The following is a 24,504-nucleotide window of genomic DNA, read 5'->3' as shown; positions in this document are numbered from 1 at the left end:
GGGAGTAACAAAAGGCACGGTATTAACACTTTTCATATAGCGCCTAATGCCCCAATTATCTATCAAAGGACTGTCAAAATATAGAGGAAGAGAAGGAGAAACAGAAATTTAGACAGAGACAGAGCGCTAAAGAGAGGAACATTTAGAAGGAACGAAAGGGGATGAAACTAGTGCACATTGCCAGCTGCTCTTGCTTAGTTTCCTCTTAGTCAGGCTTGATCTCTTGACAGATAATGCTATTATAGCATTTTCAGTCTGCTCTTTCTGGGCTTCAAAATTACCAGCAACCACCAGTCAGACTCGCAAATTACCACCAGGATCCAAGAAAACATTGATACGCATCAAACGCTAAGAAGTTACAACGTGCAAACAGCAAAATTCTAGCAAATAAAACTAACATTTAACAAGTCGATTATTGTTACGTTAGCAATACAGTAATACTGTTGAATTAGAACAATGCTCCAGGTTTATTCATATGGCCAAGAATTTACTTTAAAAGTTTTGTTTTATTTGCCACCTGCCAGTTGTTTTCATAGAAGAGATAACATCTTCAACATTATATTTTTTAGTTTAATATTACATAAAAAATAGTCTGAATGTAAAAAGAGCATCTCTAATGTCATCCTGTTTAACCTAATAGCACCCTGTTGGTGCAATAACACTAGCAAAATGAATTTGTTAAAAATGACTGTGTAATGAGAGAATAAAGGAATTTTATTTTTTTAATTTACATTTTTTAAGAACACCAAAATTTTTTTTTAAATAACAATACTTTTTTTTTTTTTTTTTTTACGTTTGCAAATATATTCACAACCTCAGAAAGTCCAGTTTGACTCCTGCTAGCAATGGAAATGTTTTTCAAATGAAGAAATAATCTACCATGATTTCTGTTTTGCATGCTGTGGCTATCAATTTATATTTCTGGCAAATCAGTCAACCTAAGCGCTGACATCTTACCTATACATCGTGGTAGCGTGTTGCTCCAGACTCGCCTGCCTCCTCCCAGGCAAGTGATCTTGCTCTCTCCCTCAAGTCGGTAGCCAGGGAAGCAAGAAAAGTTCAATGAATCACCAACTTGAAAGCTGAGTCCCATTCTCCTGCTGGATGCTGGTACACCAGGATCCTCACATGGCTCCAAGTCATACTCTGTAGAGACAAATTGTCATGAGTCAGCATAAAAAGAAAGAAGGTATTAATTAATAAGAAGTGTGCAAAAATTGGTATATTAGCCAACACTAGAAAGAAATGCATTAACACTACATGTAAGCATTTGGAGCTGTGTCACTTAAGAGTCATAAAGACTCATTTTAAATTCCCCAGAATAATTTAAATACTTAAAGATTAATTTATTAAACTGTCATTAGCTTAAATTACAAGCATGTTAAAAAGGACACATTTGATTTAGTTTTCCCTGCTTCATCTCATTATGAAAACATATGCAGCAGTCTCATCTAAGACTGCTTCATCCACTGAGATAGGAAGCTCTGTAATCTGTAGTGCCAAATAGGTTTGAAATACTTAAGAAAACTGTCAAAAATTAGTGTATCATGTATCAGGTCCCAAATAAAAGCGTTTAAATGTAAGTGCAGCACTTAACCAGATGTACTGCATATCTGCCAAAATAACCAGTTAGGTTTAATAATGCATAAAACCCATTTTTCATCGCATATTAAAAAGTTACTTGAGCAGGTGAAACACTGTATCTAACAATTTGGTTTATTAGTTTGAAAATTTCAACAGTCTGCCATTAAAGAAAAGTCAGTGAATTTGTTATTTATTTATTTATTTTTTGGTAAGGGATCATCATACAGTCACTAACAGGCCAACTTAATAAGCCTTGTAATTTGCTTTAAAATGAATTTTAGCCAATGCAATGCTAAAAAAGAAGTAAAAAAATTGTGTTCAGGTGTTCTTACCTGAGAAAGTGATATTAAATCCTTCGTAACTCATGGAAAAATCTGAAATAAACCGTAGCTGAGCGCTGAAGTTCCCATAGAGTCCGGCTTTAACACTAGGAGGCAGCACGGAGCCAGTGAGTCGAGCTACCGGAACCTGAAAATTGCCATCCTCTGTGATTGACAAGTAGTCATGGTTCTCTTCCAGATGGAAAGTGTGGAAAACCAAATGGACTCCTGAAAGAACAGATGGCAAAATGGATAGATGGATGAAAGGATAGATGAATGCAAGAATGGATGGATAGGCATGCAGTGTAAGATAGACAGTTACAGATATGCAAAGCATACACTCTATCAGGCAATATATATAAGCAATAGTCTAAGCCACTGTACATGAGATTCTTATCCATCATCCAGTACCATCAGTGAGGAATATGCTCTGTCCCAAATCCATCTTGCATAATGTGTAAGTCATATAAAACTATCTGCAGTGACAAGAAAACCATAGAACCCCCACAGCGCTCTGATCTCAACATCTCTGAGTCAGTCTGGCATTACATGAAGAGGCATTACATGAACATAGTGAGAGGGCTGTGGCAAGTTGTCTAAGAGAACTATTTTTTACACTTGAAAAATTGTCCAAGTGTACACTGGAGAATTTGTGGCAAAGAGCAGCCACATTTCATTGCCTAACACATTTTTCCATATTATTAAAATATGAAAAAATACATATTTTAACATGTTATAACCAGTGATTGACATTTCCATTACATTTGAGCATTCTTACCTTTTCCATGGGACACTTCTATAGTCCAGGTGCAGTTAAGAGAATTGGGGTAGAAGTCAGGAAAGCCAGGAGACAGAATTGTTCCCGTTTTACCATAAACATAACCTCCACAAAGAGCTGAAAATGTGACAGACAGAGAAGATTGGAACACAGCTGGATATTTTCTTTTATTCAAAAAACTAAAAATGTACACGTCTTCAGTACCGTTAAGAGGTCGCCACCAGTGATCGGTGTAATGAGTTCCAAAGTAACATGTTACTATTGTCACATTACATTTTTCAGTAACACAAGAAAGTATTGCATTATTGTACTTAATTCAGTAATCATGTTATAGTTCAATTATGTAGTTACTTGTATTACAAAGGGTCTTTAGTTGACTGCATAATGGCGAACATGCCTTTCCCTTCCAGGGAGGAGGAAAATGGTGGGGTGCTCTACAACTTTTGAGAAGCGACAATATGGACACTACATTTGTTTTTATTGCACGCAGGACAATAGCACAATGGTAAAGTGAAAACTGCGTCCAAGACAGAAACATAATGCTGCTAACACAGCTTGGCTCATTACAAGTATGTGAAAAGTGACAGCATGCTTTGACAAAGCTTCTAGCGTTGTAGCATCCATTTCTACATGTTAGAGTAGAATCAGTGTGGAAAACATTTTGAAATCTCTTAGAGTTGGTTTTCAACTTTGCTTTTTGTTCAAACTTAGCAACACTAAAATAAAGACTATAGTGATGCTTTCGTTATTTCAGATTGGAACCAGGCTGCAGGAGAGGGGGCTGAGGTAGATATTCTTAACCGGTAACTATGTGACAATACATTTTAGGTCATGACACAAAATTAATGTGATTAATTACTTTCACCATGGATAACTAAGTAAGTACAGTATTACATTATTATCTTTTAAAAAAGAAACCAGCATTTCTAATAGATTACTTATTTTTTGAGTAACGATCCCAACTCTGCTCACCACCTACTGGCAGATTAATATAAATTCTTTATTAAATTCCTGGGACCTTGGCTTTTTCCCCCCCAGCCTGCAGAAAATCCCCCCTGAATTTGGTGTAGTTAGCATGGTGTTAAATTCAGGCCTGTACTGAAGACTTACTCTATGATTACATAAGAAGAAAGATTAATGTACAGTAGAACAACGTATAATAATAAAGAATAAAGATCTTAAGATGTTAGTCATACATAACTAATACCAAAACCTGGTGTCTCAGGTCTTGTATGTAAATCGACCTGTTATGCGTGCAAACATTCTACTGTATAGTATGAGCAGTGAGCAATGAGCAGTGCTGATTTCAGCAAACACCCTTTGTGTTAGAAAAGCTTTTGCAAAGAGATTTTGCAAAGTGAACGAAACAAAGGTTAAAGATGAGCTTACTGCAGAAACAAAAGGACAAAAGGAAAGAGCAGGGAGAATGTCACAGACAAACAGAGACTGGTTTGTTAAAAGAGAGTGAGAGATTGGTGTGTGTGTGTGTGTGTTACCAGATACCTAGCCTCCACACAGAGCAATTCACTGATATGGAACGGGACAAATTCATTTGGGGTACTGCAGAATGAAAAATGCCATAGCAATGTAATGGAGAGTAAAAGAGAGCTAGCAGTACATCAGAGACTTCTGAACTAAGATAATATATTGACTCTTTGCTTCTCTTTGACTGAGCTTTCATCGCTTTCAGTACTATTCAGAGCAGTTCAGATAAATTTAATTCAATTAAAGCGCTTCAAGGTGTTTGACTGGCATGGCAATAAAAGGAATCTCTTTGTCAGCTATAAAACAAATGGATTCCAGACTATAAACAAAACAAACAGACAAAACATTTTTCTTCACTGTCAATTTATATATATTTTGGTACACAAACGTATCTTTTAGCTACAGAGATAAATGCAGTAGTCATTTGTTTGGTGAAAGGTTTATAAAAAGACTATTTATGATTTTGCATTTATGAGGACAGATTTCACAGCTCCTCTAATTTCTTCGTGCTGCAGGTACTCCAGCGTGCAGACCTCGTCTTCACCCCTCTCTCTCTCTCAATCTCTCAGTCTGATCATTTTTCTTCCTACTATTCTATATCATATTTCAACAGGGCTGGGGTTGATTTCAGAAGCTGTGATACGAGCTGTTCCCTCTCACTGACTAGCTGTCTTGTGAGTGTTGCGGTAACCTGTGCCAGCTTTTCAGACTCCCATCAGGATTTGGCAAAAACTAGGACACTGTCTGACTAAATGACCCTTGTTAAGGGAAGCACATGCGCATGTCTGTCTGTAGGGCTGTGCCATATGACCAAAATCTCATATCCCGATATAAGACATCTATAATCCCGATAACGATATAAATCACAAAAATGTAACATTTTCTGTAAATTCTGTGAATCTCGGGCAGCTCGACTTGCGGGAAGTGTTTCCAGCTGGACGTCGTGTGTCTGGAGTCGAGTGTTTTAACCGATGCATGAAACAATACATTTTTAGACATAAGTTGTAACAGCCGCCGTTTTCTTTGTGAGTATTTATTACACGGCGTGCTGCGGGGAAAAGTCTGTTCTAACGTTTGAGTCTAAGGTTTATTTTTTAGCACCTGGCGGCTCTTTTTTTACTTCTCATCCGTAAATAATCTGCTCTTTCACGTGATTCAGTTTATTCTGAAAAGTCTCAACAGGATCTTGAGCTTTATTGTGAAAGGTAAGCGGACACGCGATGGTGTTACCGTCGTTGTGGTTAAAACAGGCGCTCGTAGTGTGGTTATATTAAATATAAGAGAAAGAGAGAACTTTAAGAAATTAATATAGCCACTACAGGGACCATCAAAACGATGAAAAAATATTGCCTTAGTTTATTTTGCGACACCACGAAACAAACGATAGCGTAAAATGAAACGATAGACCAATATATATCGTTATGTCGAACAGGCCTATCTGTCTGTACGTAATGTATGTAACGTGTGTAACGGTTCATACTTTGGTGGTCCTAATCATCTATGTGTGAAAAGAGAGAGAGAGAGAGATCGTTAAGAAAATGTGTGTGAGAAACTGTGAGGTGTATAACAATGCATAGAAAGAATGTGACAAGAAAGAGAGACGATTCATGACCAACAAAAAAAAAAAAAAAATGAAACAGAAAGAGGCTGGATTCTAAAGAAAGAGCTGCTTGGTTTTCAGAGAGGAGAGATAAATATATAGAGATAGCATATCAGTTTTCAGCATCATTCCTCCTCCTTCCCTTTTCTTAGTCTTTAAATACATTCTTAGTCTTCTTAAGTGATTCTCTAACTTTGGTCACTTCTAACAAGTTGTTGTCTTGGCACCAACTGCATGCTTTAAAATGTCACAGCACCCCTTCAATACTCTTCCTGACACATAAAAGAGCAGCCAGCGTTATCTGTTTGGTGATTTAACTGACCTGCAGGAATAAGATGAATAGTTTGTGTTGAATAGACGTTCTGGCATTACTGAAAGGGAATGGTGCCTGCATGCCTGGGGGGGTGATGACATGTCATTTTGCTTTTTATTTTAAATGCAGTGCTGTCTGTGTAATGTAGTGTGTATGAAATGTTAACTGTGCCTCTGAGACTGTCCTGTAAATAACATTATTGCCATTAATGAGTGCGAGTGTGTGTATGAATCGCTTCCAGCATGCCTGTGGGAGAGCTTAAAGATGATTTCTTTGCTCTTTTAAATAGAATAACCAAGAATTTTGTGAGTAGATATTGTAGGTTTGCTCAGTATTTGCAAGACTTGTTGTTTTGTCCCACACTTCCACAACATGCAGCCAAGTGTGATTAATCTAAATTTCAGTAGTGTAATAATATACTTAACACATAATTCCACTGTGATCTTTGCCCAAAAGCACACTATATCTCACATTACATTAAGTCAAGTCTTACACACCATTTCAGAAAAGTGCCATTCTGAAATAACGTGTCTTATAATGTGACAGCTGTCTCATTCAGTGGCATGCCTGGCTGAAAATTGAAAATGTCACAGTGCCGGTTTAAAACTATTTGCCTTACATGGCTGCAAGTATGACATAGATTGCTTTGCCATGAACTTACTCCTAACTTGTGATATCCTTTCATTTTCATATTTGATTATGTTCAATTGGCAGAGCAGATGAGATGCTGTTTGTTTAACTCCCACCATAGCATAAGCTGTGGAAAAACGCTCACTAGGAAGCCCTTTGAATAGCCAGGGAGCATCTGTTTCAGTAATTTCTATTGACCTAAATAAGTTCACAAAGGCTAAATGTCCAGCTTGAGTCATTGTGGTGGGAGTGAAGACTGTTTGCTCAATTACAGCTGTCTGTTGCAAAAAGTTAAAGGGCAAAAGGCAGAAGTGAGAGAACAGACTTTTTTTTCTTCAATATTCTGCTATGAAGGAAAGTAGCTACTGGTGTCACTGAAAGCACCTTCCCTTTCAAATGTCTTTTACCTCTGACACAGACTGATCCTCTTTTCTGCCTCTTCCATCTTTAGTCTCCTGTATTTTGTGTTGATATTCAAACGAGGTTTCAATGTTCAGGGTCAGTGTAGAAATGAAGTGACCACGCAGAAAATTTAGTATAAACAGTAATCTGCAGAAATCTTGAGCCACCCATCAATTCTTTACTTTTTGCTACCAAATGGAGAATACGGATAGAGATTTATTAAAGTGCATGCAAAATTGCGCCAACATAAGGAAACACAAAAGAAGTTTCTGTGCAACTTCAGTGAGCATGAATGTCAATATTTGGTTATGACCACCTTTATTCCTCAACACAGCCTGAACTCTCTTGAGCAAGCGTACTTTTAATGAATCTAGGTAGTTTTCAGGAATAGTCCTCCAAGGTTCTTGAAGGACATTTAAAGCTCTTCTTTGGATGTTGGCCAGATTTAGTTCTGTTCTCTGTCAAGATGATCCCACATTGCTTCAATAATATTGACATCAACGCTCTGGGGAGGCCAGTCCATGATTGATATGTTCTGTCTTGTTTGCAATGCTGAAAAAGGAAGCTGCTTTCCTCTACCTGCTTTATCACATGGTAGAGGAAAGTTTAACTGTACTTTTTTGAGTTCAGAATCCACTTGTTTTGACAGCATCAACTGACTGAAATTGACAAATGATGTGTTTTTGCACTAGGCTGCTAGTAACAAAGTGCTTAAAGGTGCAATTTAAAAACTGCCTCCTTGCTACTTTATATTGTCTGTTATGTGTAGACACAAAGCTGTCCCCTGAGTTAGAGGCTTATTTTATTTTTTGAATGATTCATATGTCAGTGGTAAGTGGCTTAACAAACAAAAAAACATTCCCTTAAAAATGTTTAGCTATGAGGACAGGATTGAACATGAGTGAAAAAAACAGTGTCTCTAGATCTTCAGAGAAAATGTACATACAGCAGATGTCAAGTTCAGTGTGCATCTGCCTGTATGTTGTAGCCAAGTGATAGAATGGAGCCCTGTCCAAGGTGCAGCGAACACAAGTGTGTTTATGCACCTTTGGAACAATTAAATTTTCTCTTTTAATTTATTTTAGCCTTGCAGTTTGGACACATCATTCTTTCTAAAGAATAATCTTTAAATGAGACTGGCACATGCTGTACCAAAGCTTTTCAAGGACACATATTCATTTATTTAGACACCGAAAGACAGAGATGTATATAGTTATAGTTGAGATGGATTGTAAGAAAAGTGCTAAATAGTATAACAAAGTCTGATATTTAGCAATCTTTCAAAAGTCTATCAAAGCAAGATGCAATTTCAACTTTTCCTGTAGTGCCAGATTAACTTAAAAAAGAGCTCATACATTGATTTCCAGTGTAAATAAAATGATTAGATAAAAATCCCTACAAAAGACTGTGGTGGCTACTATTTCTTAGTTGCAATATTCAGTTGGAGAATTAAAAACATCAACTCTAAAACACACATAATCAATCAAACAACAATTTGGCCAGAATTAAATTCAGCTCAAGATGACTTATTTTGCCAATGAAAGCATTTAATGCAGCTTTTGGCTTGAGAGGTGTATTTATAAAGCTATTTCAAGCTGTTCTCCCAACTAAGCACTTCTGGAGGCAAAAACTGGGCAATGTCTTTAGTTAAAAGAAAACAAACCCCAAACCACAATGTCCTGCTCTGTCAGTATGTGCTGTATGTTGACAACGTTTTTTCACTCTTTTCCATGTTTAGAGAATGTGAAACTATGTGTGAGGTGAGTCACGAGAGAACAGCATTCGCCCCTGATTGTATTACTCACGCTACAGGGTAATTCCTGTAAGAGATCAAATAAAATAAAAGAAGATACTAACCATCACAACTGGGAAGAGCGTGACTCCACTGATGATTCTGCTCGCAAACAATTGGCTCCTGATCGCTAAGTGTGTATCCCGGGTCACATGTAAATGACACACGAGAGCCAATGGAAAAGCTGCTGCCATGGCGACGACCATTCACTGGGATACCAGGATCAAGACACGAGTCTGACTCCATTTTCACACCTGAAAATCACATCACACAACCGCCGCAGTGTCAAAAGGTTGAGTGTATTTGCGTCTGTAAGCAATTTCGAGTGTGTCTACCAGGCATTTCAGTCTATCAGTCATTTAGACTTACTTTCATATCTGATGCTGAAGCCTGTGGCAGAGCGGCTGTTGTCTGTAGTGAACAACAGGAACAGGAAGTTTGATGTGGAAATCAGGAAATGAGGCGCTTGGGTACCATGGTATTCGCCGATCAGGAGAGAGGATGCTGAGGGGCCATCCCTGATCTCCAGTGTGTCATAGTTGACTTCTGTCTGGAACCTAGAGAAAAAAAAAACAAAAAAAAAAACACGCACATGAAATTCACAACTGCAAGTTATACATGTTAATAAATTCCAACGCTGAAAAAAGAGAAACTCGCCAATATTGTTCATTTTGCACAATTTATCCACTGTAGGCAAAAACAAAACAAAACACTGAGCTATAACAAAGTACTACCATATAAGAAACTTGACTGATATGTAAGCAATCAATCAGTCACACCTATTGCTGACTGTCTGAGTGGTGTCCCAGAAATGATGTGGGCTTCATAGATAATTGGCAAACCTTCTGGAGGAAACCTGGTCTTGTTAGGAGAGACGGCATCCATCCCACTTTGGATGGAGCAGCTCTCATTTCTAGAAATATGGACAAATTTATTAAAACCCCCGAAAATATGACTATCCAGAGTTGGGACCAGGAAGCAGAGTTGCAGTCTTACACGCCTCTCTGCAGCTTCTCTCCTCCTGCTACCCCCCCAAAAACCCATCTCCATAGAGACTGTGTCAGCTTCCAAAAAGACAAAAAAACAAACTAAAAACCAGCAACAAACAACTTAAATATAAACAATTACAAAGAAAGAACAATACAGTACTCTGGACCAAAGAGTAAAACAGTGAAATGTGGATTATTAAATATTAGGTCTCTCTCCTCCAAGTCTCTGTTAGTACATGACTTAATAATTGATCAACAAATTGATTTACTCTGCCTTACAGAAACCTGGTTGCAGCAGGATGATTCTGTTAGTTTAAATGAATCAACACCCCCGAGTCATTCTAACTACCAGAAATCTCGAAGCACAGGCCGAGGGGGCGGTGTGGCAGCAATTTTTCACACCAGCCTATTAATTAATGAAAGACCAAGACAGACTTTTAATTCATTTGAAAGCCTGATGCTTAGCCTCGTCCACCCCAGCTGTGAAACTCAGAAACCAGTCTTACTTGTTATCATCTATCGTCCACCTGGGCCTTACACAGAGTTCTCTCTGATTTCACAGACTTTTTATTGGATTTAGTTCTGAGCTCAGATAAAATAATTATTGTGGGTGATTTTAACATCCATGTAGATGCTAAAAATGACAGCCTCAACATGGCATTTAATCTGTTATTAGACTCAATTGGTTTTTCTCAAAATGTAAAAGAACCCACCCACCACTTTAATCACACTCTAGATCTTGTTTTAACATATGGCATAGAAACTGAACATTTAACAGTGTTTCCTGAAAACCCTCTGCTGTCTGATCATTTCCTGATAACATTTACATTTACAATAATTGATTACACAGCGGTGGAGAGTAGACTTTATCAAAGTAGATGTCTTTCTGAAAGTGCTGTAACTAAGTTTAAGAATATAATCCACCCACTGTTATCATCTTCAATGCCCTGTACCAACATAGAGCAGAGCAGCTATCTGAACACTACCCCAACAGAGGTCGATTATCTTGTTAATAATTTCACCTCCTCACTACGTACGACTCTGGATACTGTAGGTCCTGTGAAAACTAAGGTCTCAAATCAGAAGTACCTGACTCCGTAGTATAATTCTCAAACACGTACCCTAAAGCAGATGACTCGTAATCTGGAGAGGAAATGGCGTGTCACAAATTTAGAGGATCATCATTTAGCCTGGAGAAATAGTTTGCTGCTTTATAAGAAAGCCCTCCGCAAAGCCAGAACATCTTACTATTCATCACTGATTGAAGAAAATAAGAACAACCCCAGGTTTCTCTTCAGCACTGTAGCCAGGCTGACAAAAAGTCAGAGCTCTTTTGAGCCAACCATCCCTTTAACGTTAACTAGTAATGACTCCATGAACTTCTTCACAAATAAAATTTTTATCATTAGAGAAAAAATTACCAATAATCATCCCACAGATGTAATATTATTTACAGCTACTCTTAGTACCATTGATGTTAAGTTAGACTATTTTTCTCCAATTGATCTTTCTGAGTTAACTTCAATAATTACTTCCTCCAAACCATCAACGTGTCTTTTAGACCCCATTCCTACAAAACTGCTCAAAGAAGTCCTGCCATTAATTAATTCTTCGATCTTAAATATGATCAACCTATCTCTAATGATCGGCTATGTACCACAGGCCTTCAAGCTGGCTGTAGTTAAACCTTTACTCAAAAAGCCATCTCTAGACCCAGCAGTCTTAGCTAATTATAGGCCAATCTCCAACCTTCCTTTCATATCAAAAATCCTTGAAAGAGTAGTTGTCAAACAGCTAACAGATCATCTGCAGAGGAATGGCTTATTTGAAGAGTTTCAGTCAGGTTTCAGAGTTCATCAAAGCACAGAAACAGCTTTAGTGAAGGTTACAAATGATCTTCTTATGGCCTCTGACAGTGGACTCATCTCTGTGCTTGTCCTGCTAGACCTCAGTGCAGCATTCGATACTGTTGACCATAATATCCTATTAGAGCGATTAGAACATGCTGTAGGTATTACAGGTACTGCACTGCAGTGGTTTGTATCATATCTATCTAATAGACTCCAATTTGTGCATGTAAATGGAGAGTCCTCTTCACACACTGAGGTTAATTATGGAGTTCCACAGGGTTCAGTGCTAGGACCAATTCTGTTTACATTATATATGCTTCCCTTAGGCAGCATCATTAGAAGACATAGCATACATTTTCACTGCTATGCAGATGACACCCAGCTCTATCTACCCATGAAGCCAGATAACACACACCAATTAGTTAAACTGCAGGAATGTCTTAAAGACATAAAGACCTGGATGGCCGCTAACTTTCTGCTTCTTAATTCAGATAAAACTGAGGTTATTGTACTCGGCCCTGAAAAGCTTAGAAATATGGTATCTAACCAGATTCTTACTCAGGATGGCATTACCTTGGCCTTCAGTAACGCTGTGAGGAACCTTGGAGTCATTTTTGACCAGGACATATCCTTCAATGCACATCACAGCAAATTCAAAAGTGTTAAATGTTTTGGTGTTAATGGTCTTCTTGCAAAAGTAGAGTTAATTTTACTCTAAGCAGAGTCACATTCTTTTAATGTAACTCTGAGGTGTAAAATGATAGTAGTTAAAATCGAGTGTTAAAAATGAGTGTTTCTCTGTCAAATCTGGAGGTGTTACAATGGAAACATTAACTCTTGACCTCTTAACTCTGAACTCCTACAGGGGCTATGACACCAACAAAGTAAATTCACAGACTCCGCCCCCAGCACGGCTCCAATCGAAGCTGAAGTGAAGCCGTTTCAGAACATTTTGCTCTACATATTTGAGTTGTTTGCCATGCTTGGTAAGTCATTTTTTCAAAGATTGTTTCAATTATTATTATTATGAGCTTTTACTTCTGTGGCTCTTTGGAGTTGAGACAAAGCTGTGTGAAAGGCATTAGCCATGTTGCTCGGTGATAGCATAATATTCTGTTTTAGCTAGCTGAAAGGTATTGTTTGCGTGCAAATACCACAGCCTTGAAAAAAAAGCTTGCATGTGAATTTTCAGTCAAACTTTTGGTCAAATACACCTAAAACAATGTCTAGAATGTGAAATGTTGGTATAATGGTGCTACTTGAAGCCTGAAAACGATCGCCCATAAAAATAAAAATAAAAACACGAGTAAACAGCAGTAGCTGACGTCCTGACTGGGTTCTACGTTAGCATTTAGATCCCTCCAGAGTTTTGTGCACACGGTTTAGGTAAAAATGAAAAAGGTTGAGGTTTTACATTTAGTTCAGTATTACCTGTTGCCTGTGTCTTTGTCTTTTGGGAAAATACTTTACACAAGTAATGGCTCAAAGAGGATTCCTTTTTTTTTTTTTTTTACTGTGCTGCAATTGTTTACTGGATTATTTGTGCCATTAATTAGTGTCAACTAATTTTTATTCAATCTCCGCACAGGATATGCTTGTGAAGATGGAATATGGGGGAGAGCAGAAGTGCGTTGAAGTTCCACAAAGGGATGAATGAAGGACATGCATATTGTATTGAAGAAATAAGTGATGAGAATGCTGTTATTTGCATTTACCATGTCAGACCTTTTGATAAACAAAATTCTAATGAAAGTGAGAACATGTACACTGTTACGTCTTTCAGAAAATGTTTTGAAATTGTGGTGCACAGTTCAGAATAAATGTTTTTCAAAAACCATTGCATCTTTTTAGTAAATGTTTATTTCCAAAAGAAATTTCTAGAAGTTCAGAACAGTAAAATTCCCGCTTTTTAGAATGAATTAGAAGATAACTCTTACGTAGTTAAACTAAAATACTCTTTTGAGAGTTAATATATAAACTCTTAACACCAAGTGTTAAATTATCAACTCCAGACAGATTTGGTGTTTAACACTAAATCAGAGTTAACGTACCAACTCTCCAAAAAGAGTTAAATTAACACTCTCTGGTGTGGACCCATATAGACACTTCAACAGTGTTGAAATCAAATCCGACAGTGTTAATTTGGACATGCTGGATTTGCTGTGCATATTAAACAAATATGTAAGACTGCGTTCTTCCATTTGCGCAACATCTCTAAAATTAGAAATATCCTGTCTCAGAGTGACGCTGAAAAACTAGTTCATGCATTTATAACTTCCAGGCTGGACTACTGTAATTCATTATTATCAGGATGTCCAAACAACTCACTGAAAAGCCTTCAGCTAATCCAAAATGCTGCAGCAAGAGTCCTGACAGGGACTAGAAAGAGAGAGCATATTTCTCCTGTTTTGGCTTCCCTTCATTGGCTTCCTGTTAAATCCAGAATTGAATTCAAAATCCTGCTCCTCACATACAAGGTCTTAAATAATCAGGCCCCATCTTATCTTAATGACCTTGTAGTACCATATCACCCTATTAGAGCACTTCGCTCTCGCTCTGCAGGCCTACTTGTTGTTCCTAGAGTATTTAAAAGTAGAATGGGAGGGAGAGCCTTCAGTTTTCAGGCCCCTCTTCTGTGGAACCAGCTTCCAGTTTGGATTCGGGAGACAGACACTATCTCTACTTTTAAGATTAGGCTTAAAACTTTCCTTTTTTCTAAAGCATATAGTTAGGGCTGGACCAGGTGACCCTGAATCCTCCCTTAGTTATGCTGCAATAGATGTAGGCTGCCGGGGGATTCCCTTGATGCATTGAGTTTTTCCTTTCCAGTCACCTTTCTCACTCACTATGTATTAATAGACCTCTCTGCGTTGAATCATATCTGTTATTAACCTCTGTCTCTCTTCCACAGCATGTCTTTATCCTGTCTTCCTTCTCTCACCCCAACCGGTCGCAGCAGATGGCCGCCCCTCCCTGAACCTGGTTCTGCCGGAGGTTTCTTCCTGTTAAAAGGGAGTTTTTCCTTCCCACTGTTGCCAAAGTGCTTGGTCATAGGGGGTCATATGATTGTTGGGTTTTTCTCTGTATCTATGAAGCGCCTTGAGGCGACTTTTGTTGTGATTTGGCGCTATATAAATAAAATTGAATTGAATTGAATTATTCTATTAAATAGCTAAAACACTTAAACACTAATTAACCCATTTGCATTAAGTTGGAGCTACAGGGCCTAATCAGTCGATTTTTGGGTCTAAGCATCAAATAGTAGATGATCCAGAAAAAGGATGTTGTATATCACCAACCTATCTAGTTGAACAGAAACCAAGATTTGGGAGCTACTGACACACTGCAACAACGCGGTATCTGAATAATTATATCTGACCAGCTAAATGAAAAATTAACTAGCCTCTGCTTCAGAAGAAGTATGCTGAATCGTCCACAAATGAAATGTCTCATAGGCGATGAAGATAACTCGGCGTGTACGTCACATTTCAAAAAGACAAATTTCTGCTATTGCAGTTTCAGGCTACACTGCATCTGTCTGTAGCTTGTTTCCAGAAGAAAAAAAATGTAAAAAGCCAACATTAATCATTTACTGCAGCAGTAACTCACCAGCCTCATCTATATCTGACTACCTTATATTGCATGTGAAAGACTGCCCAAGTAAAATATTAACTAAATAATGCACTCCCTAACCGTACCATATTATCTAACCATTAACAGTCAAATGTCAACAATTTTTGAGCAAACACATTTGACAAATCAGTCAACAGCATAGTTGAGTAATACACTTACTTGTCAAAGTGTATCTTTACAGCATGGTCTGCTTGTGCTTCAATCACCCACTGGCAGTTCAGAGAGTCTTTGTAAAAGGAGGGCCAACCAGGAGATAGCAAAACACCTGTAGGAGCTGTAAGATGCCCTCCACAGGGAGCTGGATGGAAACAAAGACCCCCACACACAACCACAGGAAATAAAATTAATCATTTTCTCCTTGTAAATGTCTGTAAATTGCTCCTATTTCATTAAGTTAGCAGATTAATTGTCTGCTCTGTTTATTTTATCATTCTAATCCACTCTGAATTTCTATATTTCATACATAAACATTTACCTTCAGAAATTACAGTGAGCCCATCATGTGCTACAGTAAGCAATTTTGAGTTAGTGATGTTTGAAAAAGCCCAAAATAATTATCACATTATAATTTATAGGAGGAATTAAATATATTTATGTGTCAAATGGTGCCAAAAAATAACTCCGTTTCCCTGCACAAGCTGCAGGCAGCAACACTGGCACATACCGTCACTACTTTATAGCTCAGTTCCAAAATTTCAATTATGACACATTAAAAAACAATAATTATCTCCCGTTGAGTTGTTTCTTTCAAATAAAATGAAATATCAGACATCGTATCATGTTCGGTTTTTATTCTTATTCATTTTGAGTCTGTCTAGAACCTGAATTAAACATAAAAAACTCCAGACCTGGAATTCATGGTTTCTTCATTATTCATTGCTACAACATATAATTTGCAGTGGCTTGTCTTTTCAAGTAGCTCATACCTTTGCATATTTGATTGCTCTCATAAATCCAGACTTTCAGCAAGAAAAGAAAAAAAAAAAACACAGAATGCATACTGAAGGAGCAGTTTTTTTGGATGGGATCTTCAAGAACAGGAGAGATGATATTCTCTCGTACTCCATAGTTAAAAAGATGACCCCCCCATGTTCAATTTGATTTTGTCCTAATAGTACATCTCTGTCTTTCGGTGTCTAAATAAATGAATATGTGTCCCTGAAAAGCTTTGGTACAACATGTGCCAGTCTCATTTAAAGATTATTCTTTAGAAAGAATGATGTGTCCAGACTGCAAGGCTAAAATCAATTAAAAGAGAAAATTTAATTGTTCCAAAGGTGCATAAACACACTTGAGCTGTATGGTAATCGCTAAAATAGTTGAATGTTTTGTGGAACATTATACTCCTATATACAGTAAACAGTTCTTATGTGTAGGTGTCTGCTTAGGTTTACCTTCACAGCGAGGTACAGCTGCAGACCAGACAACATTTCCATCCTGAATAATGCAGGTGACCTGATCGGACCCCTGGAAATACACGATTTAAAGAAAGGTTACATTTATACTAGGTTTTACCACACAACTATGGACACCGATTATGACAATCATTTCAAAATTGTGTTAAAAAGTGTGATAATGATACTTTCAAATGATTATTACCTGAGTCCGAATGAATCCTTGATCACAGCGAAACGCCACTGAGCTGCCAAGCTGAAACTGGTCACCGTACCTCTGACCATTTACTGGGACTCCTGGGTCATGACATTCATTCTGACCAAATGCTACAGAGAGAAAATAACCAGAGAAAAGTTAAAACTGGGGCTAAGACACATAAGATTGAATTACTGTATCAAACAAAGGCAAATTAATTTGAAAAGGAAAGAACAAAGACGTAATCTGAAAAAAAGAGAAAGCTGGCAGATTGCAACTACACTCTGGTTAAGTGGTTCAAAATATGTATGCATATTTATTCATTTGAGCAGTTTTTACCAGTTTTTTCAATTTATTTTAATACCGAAAAATTGGTTCTGCCAGAGGAAAAAAATGAAACCGCTGCTGTATCACTGTCAGTGAATGTGACATCTCCACTGATATGGAAATATGGGAATGGAATTATCTTTATGTGGACTCAACCTTGTCATGTTAAGCTTATATTATCCCCATTCCAGAGATTAACCTGATCCCACCCAGAGCACACACCCAGTGATTGGACATGTCTCAGGTTGATTAGCTGCTGATGGAGGGAAATGGGAGCAGTGAGAGAAAGGAGAGGACGTAGGGAAAAAAATGAGAGCCACAAGGGAAATGGCAGGTACACAAACAAAAATGCACACATACTGTATATTACATACAGTCTTGTAGCAGTATTCAAATATGTGTTCAAATATGCATGTAGAGAAAGTACTATATAGGCCAAAGGCAGACACAGATAAAGTAGCCCTTGTACTCCTTCAACAACCTGATATTATAGAAGAGGAAGAAAAGACTAGAAGATACGTATGAGAAAAAGCACGAAATGCCAGCATACAAAATATTCAAATGATATGTTTAAACCAATACAGTCATTGGTTTGAACCCAGTAGAAGATGAAAAAAAGGCCAACTAAGGCTGAAGAAGTTAAGAAGAAGCCATAGTGACAGGGAAAGGTAGAAACATATGGCATAAAAAAAAGGAAAAAATAAAAACTAAATGATATTTCGGCTATAACAGAGAAAAGATGAACTCAATAGTTGACCTCAGATAAGAATAACTATGCATCTTACAGTGAATGCATTTTGTAATTTAAAATTTTGAGTAAACCATTTGTTAGTAAGATGTAAACATTTTAAAGATTAGCTGTAGTTAGTGAGGAAATAAGAATTTTGACATTAAGGAGCAATATGCACTAAAGTTAGCAGGCTAACCAGCTAGACCAGGCTTGGCCAACTCCAGGCCTCGAGGGCCGGTGTCCTGCAGGTTTTAGATCTCACACTGGGTCCACAATATTGTCAACAATGTCAATGCTGTCAAGAATGTCAACAATATTGTATAATGTGGGAAAGTCTCAGATTGGTCTAACTCTAGACTTATTTATTCAGAGTTTTTACTTATCCAAAGAGTCTAAATCTGTTCCATGTATAAATTTATTCTTGCATTGTTTTGTAGTTGAAGTGGACATCTGATTCATTAGGTCAGGGATGGGCCAACTCCAGGCCTCAAGGGCGGGTCCTGCAGGTTGTAGATCTCACCCTGGGTCAACACACCTGAATCAAATGATTAGTTCGTTACCAGGCCTCTGGAGAACTTCACGACATGTTGAGGAGGTAATTTAGCCATTTAAATCAGCTGTGACGGCTCAAGGACACATCTAAAACCTGCAGGATACCGACCCTCGAGGCCTGGGTTTGGACACCACTGAGCTAGACCCAAGTAGTTCCACTTTCTACCTCAAGGGACAATAGTGAGTCCAGTCTCTTTTTGCCCAAAGTATGGTTTAGTTTAAAACAAATTGTTAAAGAAACAAAAAGTGAACATATATAAGGTCAAAATTGTTTTTTGGAAATGATCATCTTCCTCTAAAAGTGATTAAAAACAGAATTTGGATATATTCCATTTTAAATATATCATTAATAACCTTAGCTGTCATAGGCTAAAGCACATTTTTACGCATGATGTCCTCATAATATATAGGATCAATTTATTTGTAGGATAGATTCAAATCTGCGAACAGTTATTGGCTCCCAGTGCACCGCTTTCACCAAATAACTGCACAGTCTTGCATTCATTCTTGAGTTTCTAACACAATTCATATAAATATACCCACAGCATAACCTCTTGATATTCATATATGCATTAAAATGTTAATAGACCAAATTACTGAAACAGCACAATACGTTTGATATTTTTAAGTCCCAGTGTAGAATTTATGTCATCAGGTTTTCAAATTACATTTTCAAAAAGTTTCACCACTAAAAACTATATGAATGTATTTCAGCATTTTTCTTTTCTGCCAGGTAAAAAGTTTGAGAGGCATTTAATTTAATATGATTTTTATTTAACTACATATTAATTTTTCGTTTGAGGTGCATCAAACCTTTCATTTGTGTTAGGATTTGAAATAGTACACTTTGTTATTTATTATGCTCAGTTTTTTTTCACTAGGTTAAAAAACACACACACACACACACACACACACACACACACACACACACACACACACACACACACACACACACACACACACTATTTTCATTTGTCAAATGCCACCTCTAAAGGAAGAGCCAAAGACAAGGTCATTTGGGAGGCAGTGTGTGAAATGGTGCAGAAGTGCATGGTAATCACACTGAATGAATCTGAATCACTCAGGCAGAACTAGTTCAGCTTAGAGTGGATAAATATACAGGATGGAGTAGCTGGGTTCAAACTCTGACAATGGGACAGGCTTAACTGGGTGAAAGTAAGATATGCATATGTAGCTTGCCATCACCAGTGTGTGAATGTGTGTGTGAATGGGTGGATGACTGGATGTGTAAAGTGCTTTGGAGTCCTTAGGGACTAGTAAAGCGCTGTACAAATACAGGCCATTTACCATATAGGATCAGTCAAGCAGAAGAAGTCAAACAGGACAGGTTAAGGTAACGTCAGGTGCAGTAATGCTGATGTCGGTATTATATTAATCATAACGAAGTGCCATTCTGAGGTGGTTAGCATATGAAAAGGTATTTTACTCTGAGCTATATTTAATATGGATCTTAACTAGTATATGAAGATACTAGCTATACAACAAGCTCCGGAAGCAAATCCTCAGAATTTAGTTGTAAATGTAGCTTATATGTTTTAAAGATGTGCATTGAGTTACATAGCAATACTCAGCTTGATAATCAGTAAATCATTTGTTTAAAAAAAGGGACACTCGCTAGGATCTACCCTAGAACATAATGTATAGCAGTATGTTGACAACTGATTTCTGCTTTTGTCTCTGATTACATGGTGGTAGAAGTGTTGCATCTCAGTTTTACTGTTGGAATGTCCGTATTGTTTAACAAATTTCGGCTATTAAAACTCCACTGAAGTGACCCTGGAAGTATTCTTAATAAAAATTTGTCAAAGTGTCAAAACAACATGCTGTCATTTGTCAGAAGAACTGCTGGGAAAAAAATGACAGTTACTTAAAAAAAATTTAAACCAAATTCAAATACAACAATGAGGTAGTACGCTGGTAGAGATCTTAATGGATATTTGGTTGGTTGCAAAGAGGCTGCTACCCCAAATCCTCTTTGTGACTAGTAGACTATCATAGTCACTGCAGTATGCACAGAAGACACAGATCTTTCTGCTAATACTCAATAACTACTCACGGAGTAGCTGAAAAATGGGAAAAAATTGCAGCAGAGAGCCGAAATAGAGGACATCCACCAACACATTTCAAATGGTGCATCTTTACTTCAATGCAAATCCATTTCTGGTTTTCATCATGCTTTTCACAAGAGTTTCTGAGTTTTTGCAGACAAATCTGCATCTTCCATGCAAACTACAAGCAATCACAGTAATCTGCAGGCAACCAAGAAGGTTTTCAGTGCACAATTCATACCACTTTGCAACCGATTTCACCTAGTGTCAGTCTCCAGGGACCACTGTAGAAGCACAGATTTTTCCTAGTGCCAGTGGGCTACTGACTAGTCTCTTTGTTTGCAACCTCCAGTAACCGCTCACCAACTGGTTGAGATTGCACATTTTCCCCCAGTGACTTAGTAAGCTAAGGGTGTTTACTACGGCCTAAACAACAAATGGACTGAGCAATAAGTAGGTAGTTGATACTTACTGGTATAGCTGATATTGAAGCCCTTCCCAGTATTTGAATGATCAGACTGAAATTCCAGTCTCATGATGTGACCGTTTGAGGCGATCTGTGATGGAACATCTTTTCCTGAGAATGTCCCAAATGTTGTTGGCTCAGACAGACCTAAAATCAAGCACAATTTAAACATTATTTTAGAGAGACATTTAATATTGCTTATCTAATTTATCCTGTATAAAATCAGGCCAGACTTGGAAAGAGAAAGGCTCATCCCAAGGGAGCTCAAAGAGGTGAATTAGGTGTAATTAGGGTTAAGAGAAAACAAAACACTGAGATGATTTAGCAGTTCCTGACACACTTGCTAAATGCTTACTAATATGCATGATAAGCACATAATGCTTTATTTAAGCATTAGAAGTAGAAGTGCCAAAGTATGAAATGTATTCATGGTGTAACAAATTATTGACATTCAAATAACTGACCTGATCTAAATGAATGTAAATGATTAAGCTGGTCCTGGTAAAGCCTAACAACTGTTGTGAGTTTTAATGAGAACAACAAGAAAAGTCTGTTAAAATGTCAATGTTAACTATAGGCCGCTGAAGGATAACTTGCTTCTCTGCATGCTTAGTGTTAGGTATTTTAGTACCATGGTAGCATTTACTGGATATTGTTTTATAGTGACATTATGCAGGAAAACTCTGTCATTCAATAAGGCCCCTTTGTTTTAGTTATTTTTCTCTTTGACCCAAGAATTGATGTGTGAGAATCACAGGCTGGTACAAGGTTGAAATACCACAGAGATCACTCCCTCAGCTACATTAGTTTCTTAATCTTTTAGACGCCTGTTGAAGGCCAAATGGTTTGTTTCAGATTTCACTAATGTAAGAACTCTTCGTTTTGTGCCTTGAAAATATGTCGCTGAGATAATCACAATTGTAGCTGAACTAATAAACTACACAAAGGATGCTTCTTCACCCAAGGGCAGGAAGACGCTGCCTTATCTTGGTCTGTACTGGTTTAAACTAATAATCTGCTGTCTCATGAATTTTACCCTCTATATAAACTGTTGTACTTGTGAATAAAGTTGAGTCACTTTGGGAAGACAATCTAAAGCAGTCTCTGTTTTCTTGTTCTCCCAAGCTGCTCCCGAGCTGCTCGTACTAACACGCTGAATGGCATGCTTGAATATTACTTGAGAATATATTTGACTGTGTTACAGACTAAGGGACATTCTCTGCTGATAGGTGAAGGTACATTCTCTGCTGATAGACGTCCACGCCTCGGAGGAAGCCGATCCACGGAGTAGGCCCTGGAAACAGTTTCCTTCACTTAGAATTTAAAACAACAACAACAACATCAAAAATAAAAATAAAAAATAGGAAGAAATCTCCAGTAAAAGTAGTCCATACTGAATGCACTGTATAGTAACAGTTACTACTAAATAGTACTAGATGTAAACATGCCTAGTACAGAGCGACAAGAAAGGCATTCATTCATGACCCTTTAACTTGTTAACTGAACAAAAATGGCATTATCCCGAGGACACCTATCTCAAAGATTATTTCCAATTTCCAATTTTGAACACTCATAGCATGAAAGCAACACCTGTGCACTATCGCATTGATCCAAATAACAAGCAAGAAACCTGAAGATCCGAGTATAAAAGGAAACCAGACACACATTAGTGTGTCATGCTTGCCAAAAGATGATACATAGAAGCTCTTTTGTACAGATGCTGCATTTGAGTGAATGCCCAAGAGACTAATATCAGGTGACTGTGGTGTCTGGGTCATTGATGGTATTGCACCTCAATGAGTATTGAACCATGCATTTCCTGACAATTCCATCACCATGGGAAGGAGCATTATCTTGTTCCAAGTACTCATCATCCCCTCAGGGTACATCATTGCAATGAATAGCATAACTTAGCTGGTATGTTTCAGTGTGCTCCAACACTGAGGTATCACTAGACAGTCATAAAAGGACGCACTCTATATGAGTTGAATAGTCTGAAACTTCCACCCCTTCGCCTGTACTGCTGTAATCATACATCACCTCAGGTCTGTCTAAGACATTTGTGTCACAGCATCAGACCATTTACTGCAAAAAGTAGTTATAAACTTTTGTTTGGAAGAAGATATTCTACTCTTCAGTGCGCTCCCCAGTGATCCAAGCAGCAACGACAGAATCAGGGGGGAGTGTCATAAAAACTGGACTACAGCACATAGAAAAGCAACTTTCCAGGTTGAGATCACTGGGATATGTACATATACTCTATAAAAAAGGATCCCAAAATGGTAATGAAAGAATATAACAAGTCACAGGAAACATCTGCAGTCTCTGGTGCATGGGTAAGAGAAATACACAGGTGGTAATTATTGTGGTCATGGACAGCTATAAATTTCCCTTGTTCATGTGGCTCAATGTCTTATGTTTTGAACCAGATATATAACCACAGTGGTACAAACAGGCCTTTAAAGAAAAGTATGGGAACGTATGGATCTACAAAGACAAAAATAAAGGGGCTTTATACAGAGATGGAAAAAGTACAGACATTCTGCACTTAATACTTTTTATACAGTATTCGGTACAAACACTACTGTTAAAAATACTCCAGTAAAAGTTGTACTGAGTACAAGTAAGTAAAAGAAAAAAAGTACAGGCTCTGAAATGTTTTCAAAGTAAGAAAGTAAAAGTAGCTCTTCAGAGGAAACAGGAAACAGGAAAATGTGTATAGTCAATGGTTCAAGTGGAATTCAGCAGGTGCAGATAATGCTCAGTGTGGACAAAAGAATCATAACTCACAATGATTTCTATTAAGAGCTCCAACAGATTTTCTTAGTGTACAGACTGTGGTCAGCTGACCTCCTGCTCTTTGTGGACATACACAACTGAATTCAACTAGATGTCAGCAGATGTTTCATGAGTTGTCTTGGCTGATTTCTATCCTCTACACTGACTGGCTGTCTTTTTTTTTCTAAATGGTATAAAATTGGTATGAAGGTGGATTTCAGTCAATGAATCTAAGCATCATCATCTAAAATCTACTCTGCTACACTTGATGTAACCCAACTCTGAGCATGAAACCACAGATACTGTGCACCAGTCACACACAGTTCTTTACTTTAAATCCATCACAGTACAGCCAACTAACCTGTTTATTCTGCAGTAACCTGTATTTTTTTTTGCAGCCTTTAAATTACACAGTTAGTCCACTCAGTTTGATTTACAGCATGTTTCACAATATGAAAAAAGCATGATGTCACATATTCAAAGACCACTGAGTAGTCCTTACCTATAAATCTGACCTCTCTTCTTCCTCTCCTCCCTTGTGTTTCTTATCTTTCTCTATCTCTGAGTGAAGTTAGCCCTCTATCTTTTCTCTCTCTGGGATATACAGCAGCTGGAC

At 37.7% G+C, this 24,504-nt stretch overlaps 1 protein-coding gene across 1 annotated transcript in view; it reads right to left on the bottom strand.

Annotated features, from left to right (window-relative positions):
• The window catches only part of LOC309707078 (CUB and sushi domain-containing protein 1-like), a 451,615-nt gene that overhangs the window by 119,429 nt on the left and 307,682 nt on the right, over nucleotides 1–24,504 (bottom strand). Inside the window, exons 15-23 of the mRNA XM_082534186.1 lie at nucleotides 21,117–21,257; nucleotides 16,976–17,097; nucleotides 16,771–16,843; nucleotides 15,536–15,674; nucleotides 9,274–9,461; nucleotides 8,970–9,158; nucleotides 2,683–2,799; nucleotides 1,917–2,132; nucleotides 958–1,146 (exon numbers count right to left, since the gene is read on the bottom strand). Of these exons, the coding sequence (XP_082390312.1) occupies nucleotides 958–1,146; nucleotides 1,917–2,132; nucleotides 2,683–2,799; nucleotides 8,970–9,158; nucleotides 9,274–9,461; nucleotides 15,536–15,674; nucleotides 16,771–16,843; nucleotides 16,976–17,097; nucleotides 21,117–21,257 (1,374 nt within the window). The remainder of the gene's footprint in view (nucleotides 1–957; nucleotides 1,147–1,916; nucleotides 2,133–2,682; nucleotides 2,800–8,969; nucleotides 9,159–9,273; nucleotides 9,462–15,535; nucleotides 15,675–16,770; nucleotides 16,844–16,975; nucleotides 17,098–21,116; nucleotides 21,258–24,504) is intronic.

This window comes from Aulonocara stuartgranti (genome assembly GCF_965226115.1).
Source record: "Aulonocara stuartgranti genome assembly, chromosome: 1".
NCBI lineage: Eukaryota > Metazoa > Chordata > Actinopteri > Cichliformes > Cichlidae > Aulonocara > Aulonocara stuartgranti.
The sequence above is the reverse complement of the archived record's forward strand: the minus strand, read 5'-3'. Positions and strand labels throughout refer to the sequence as shown.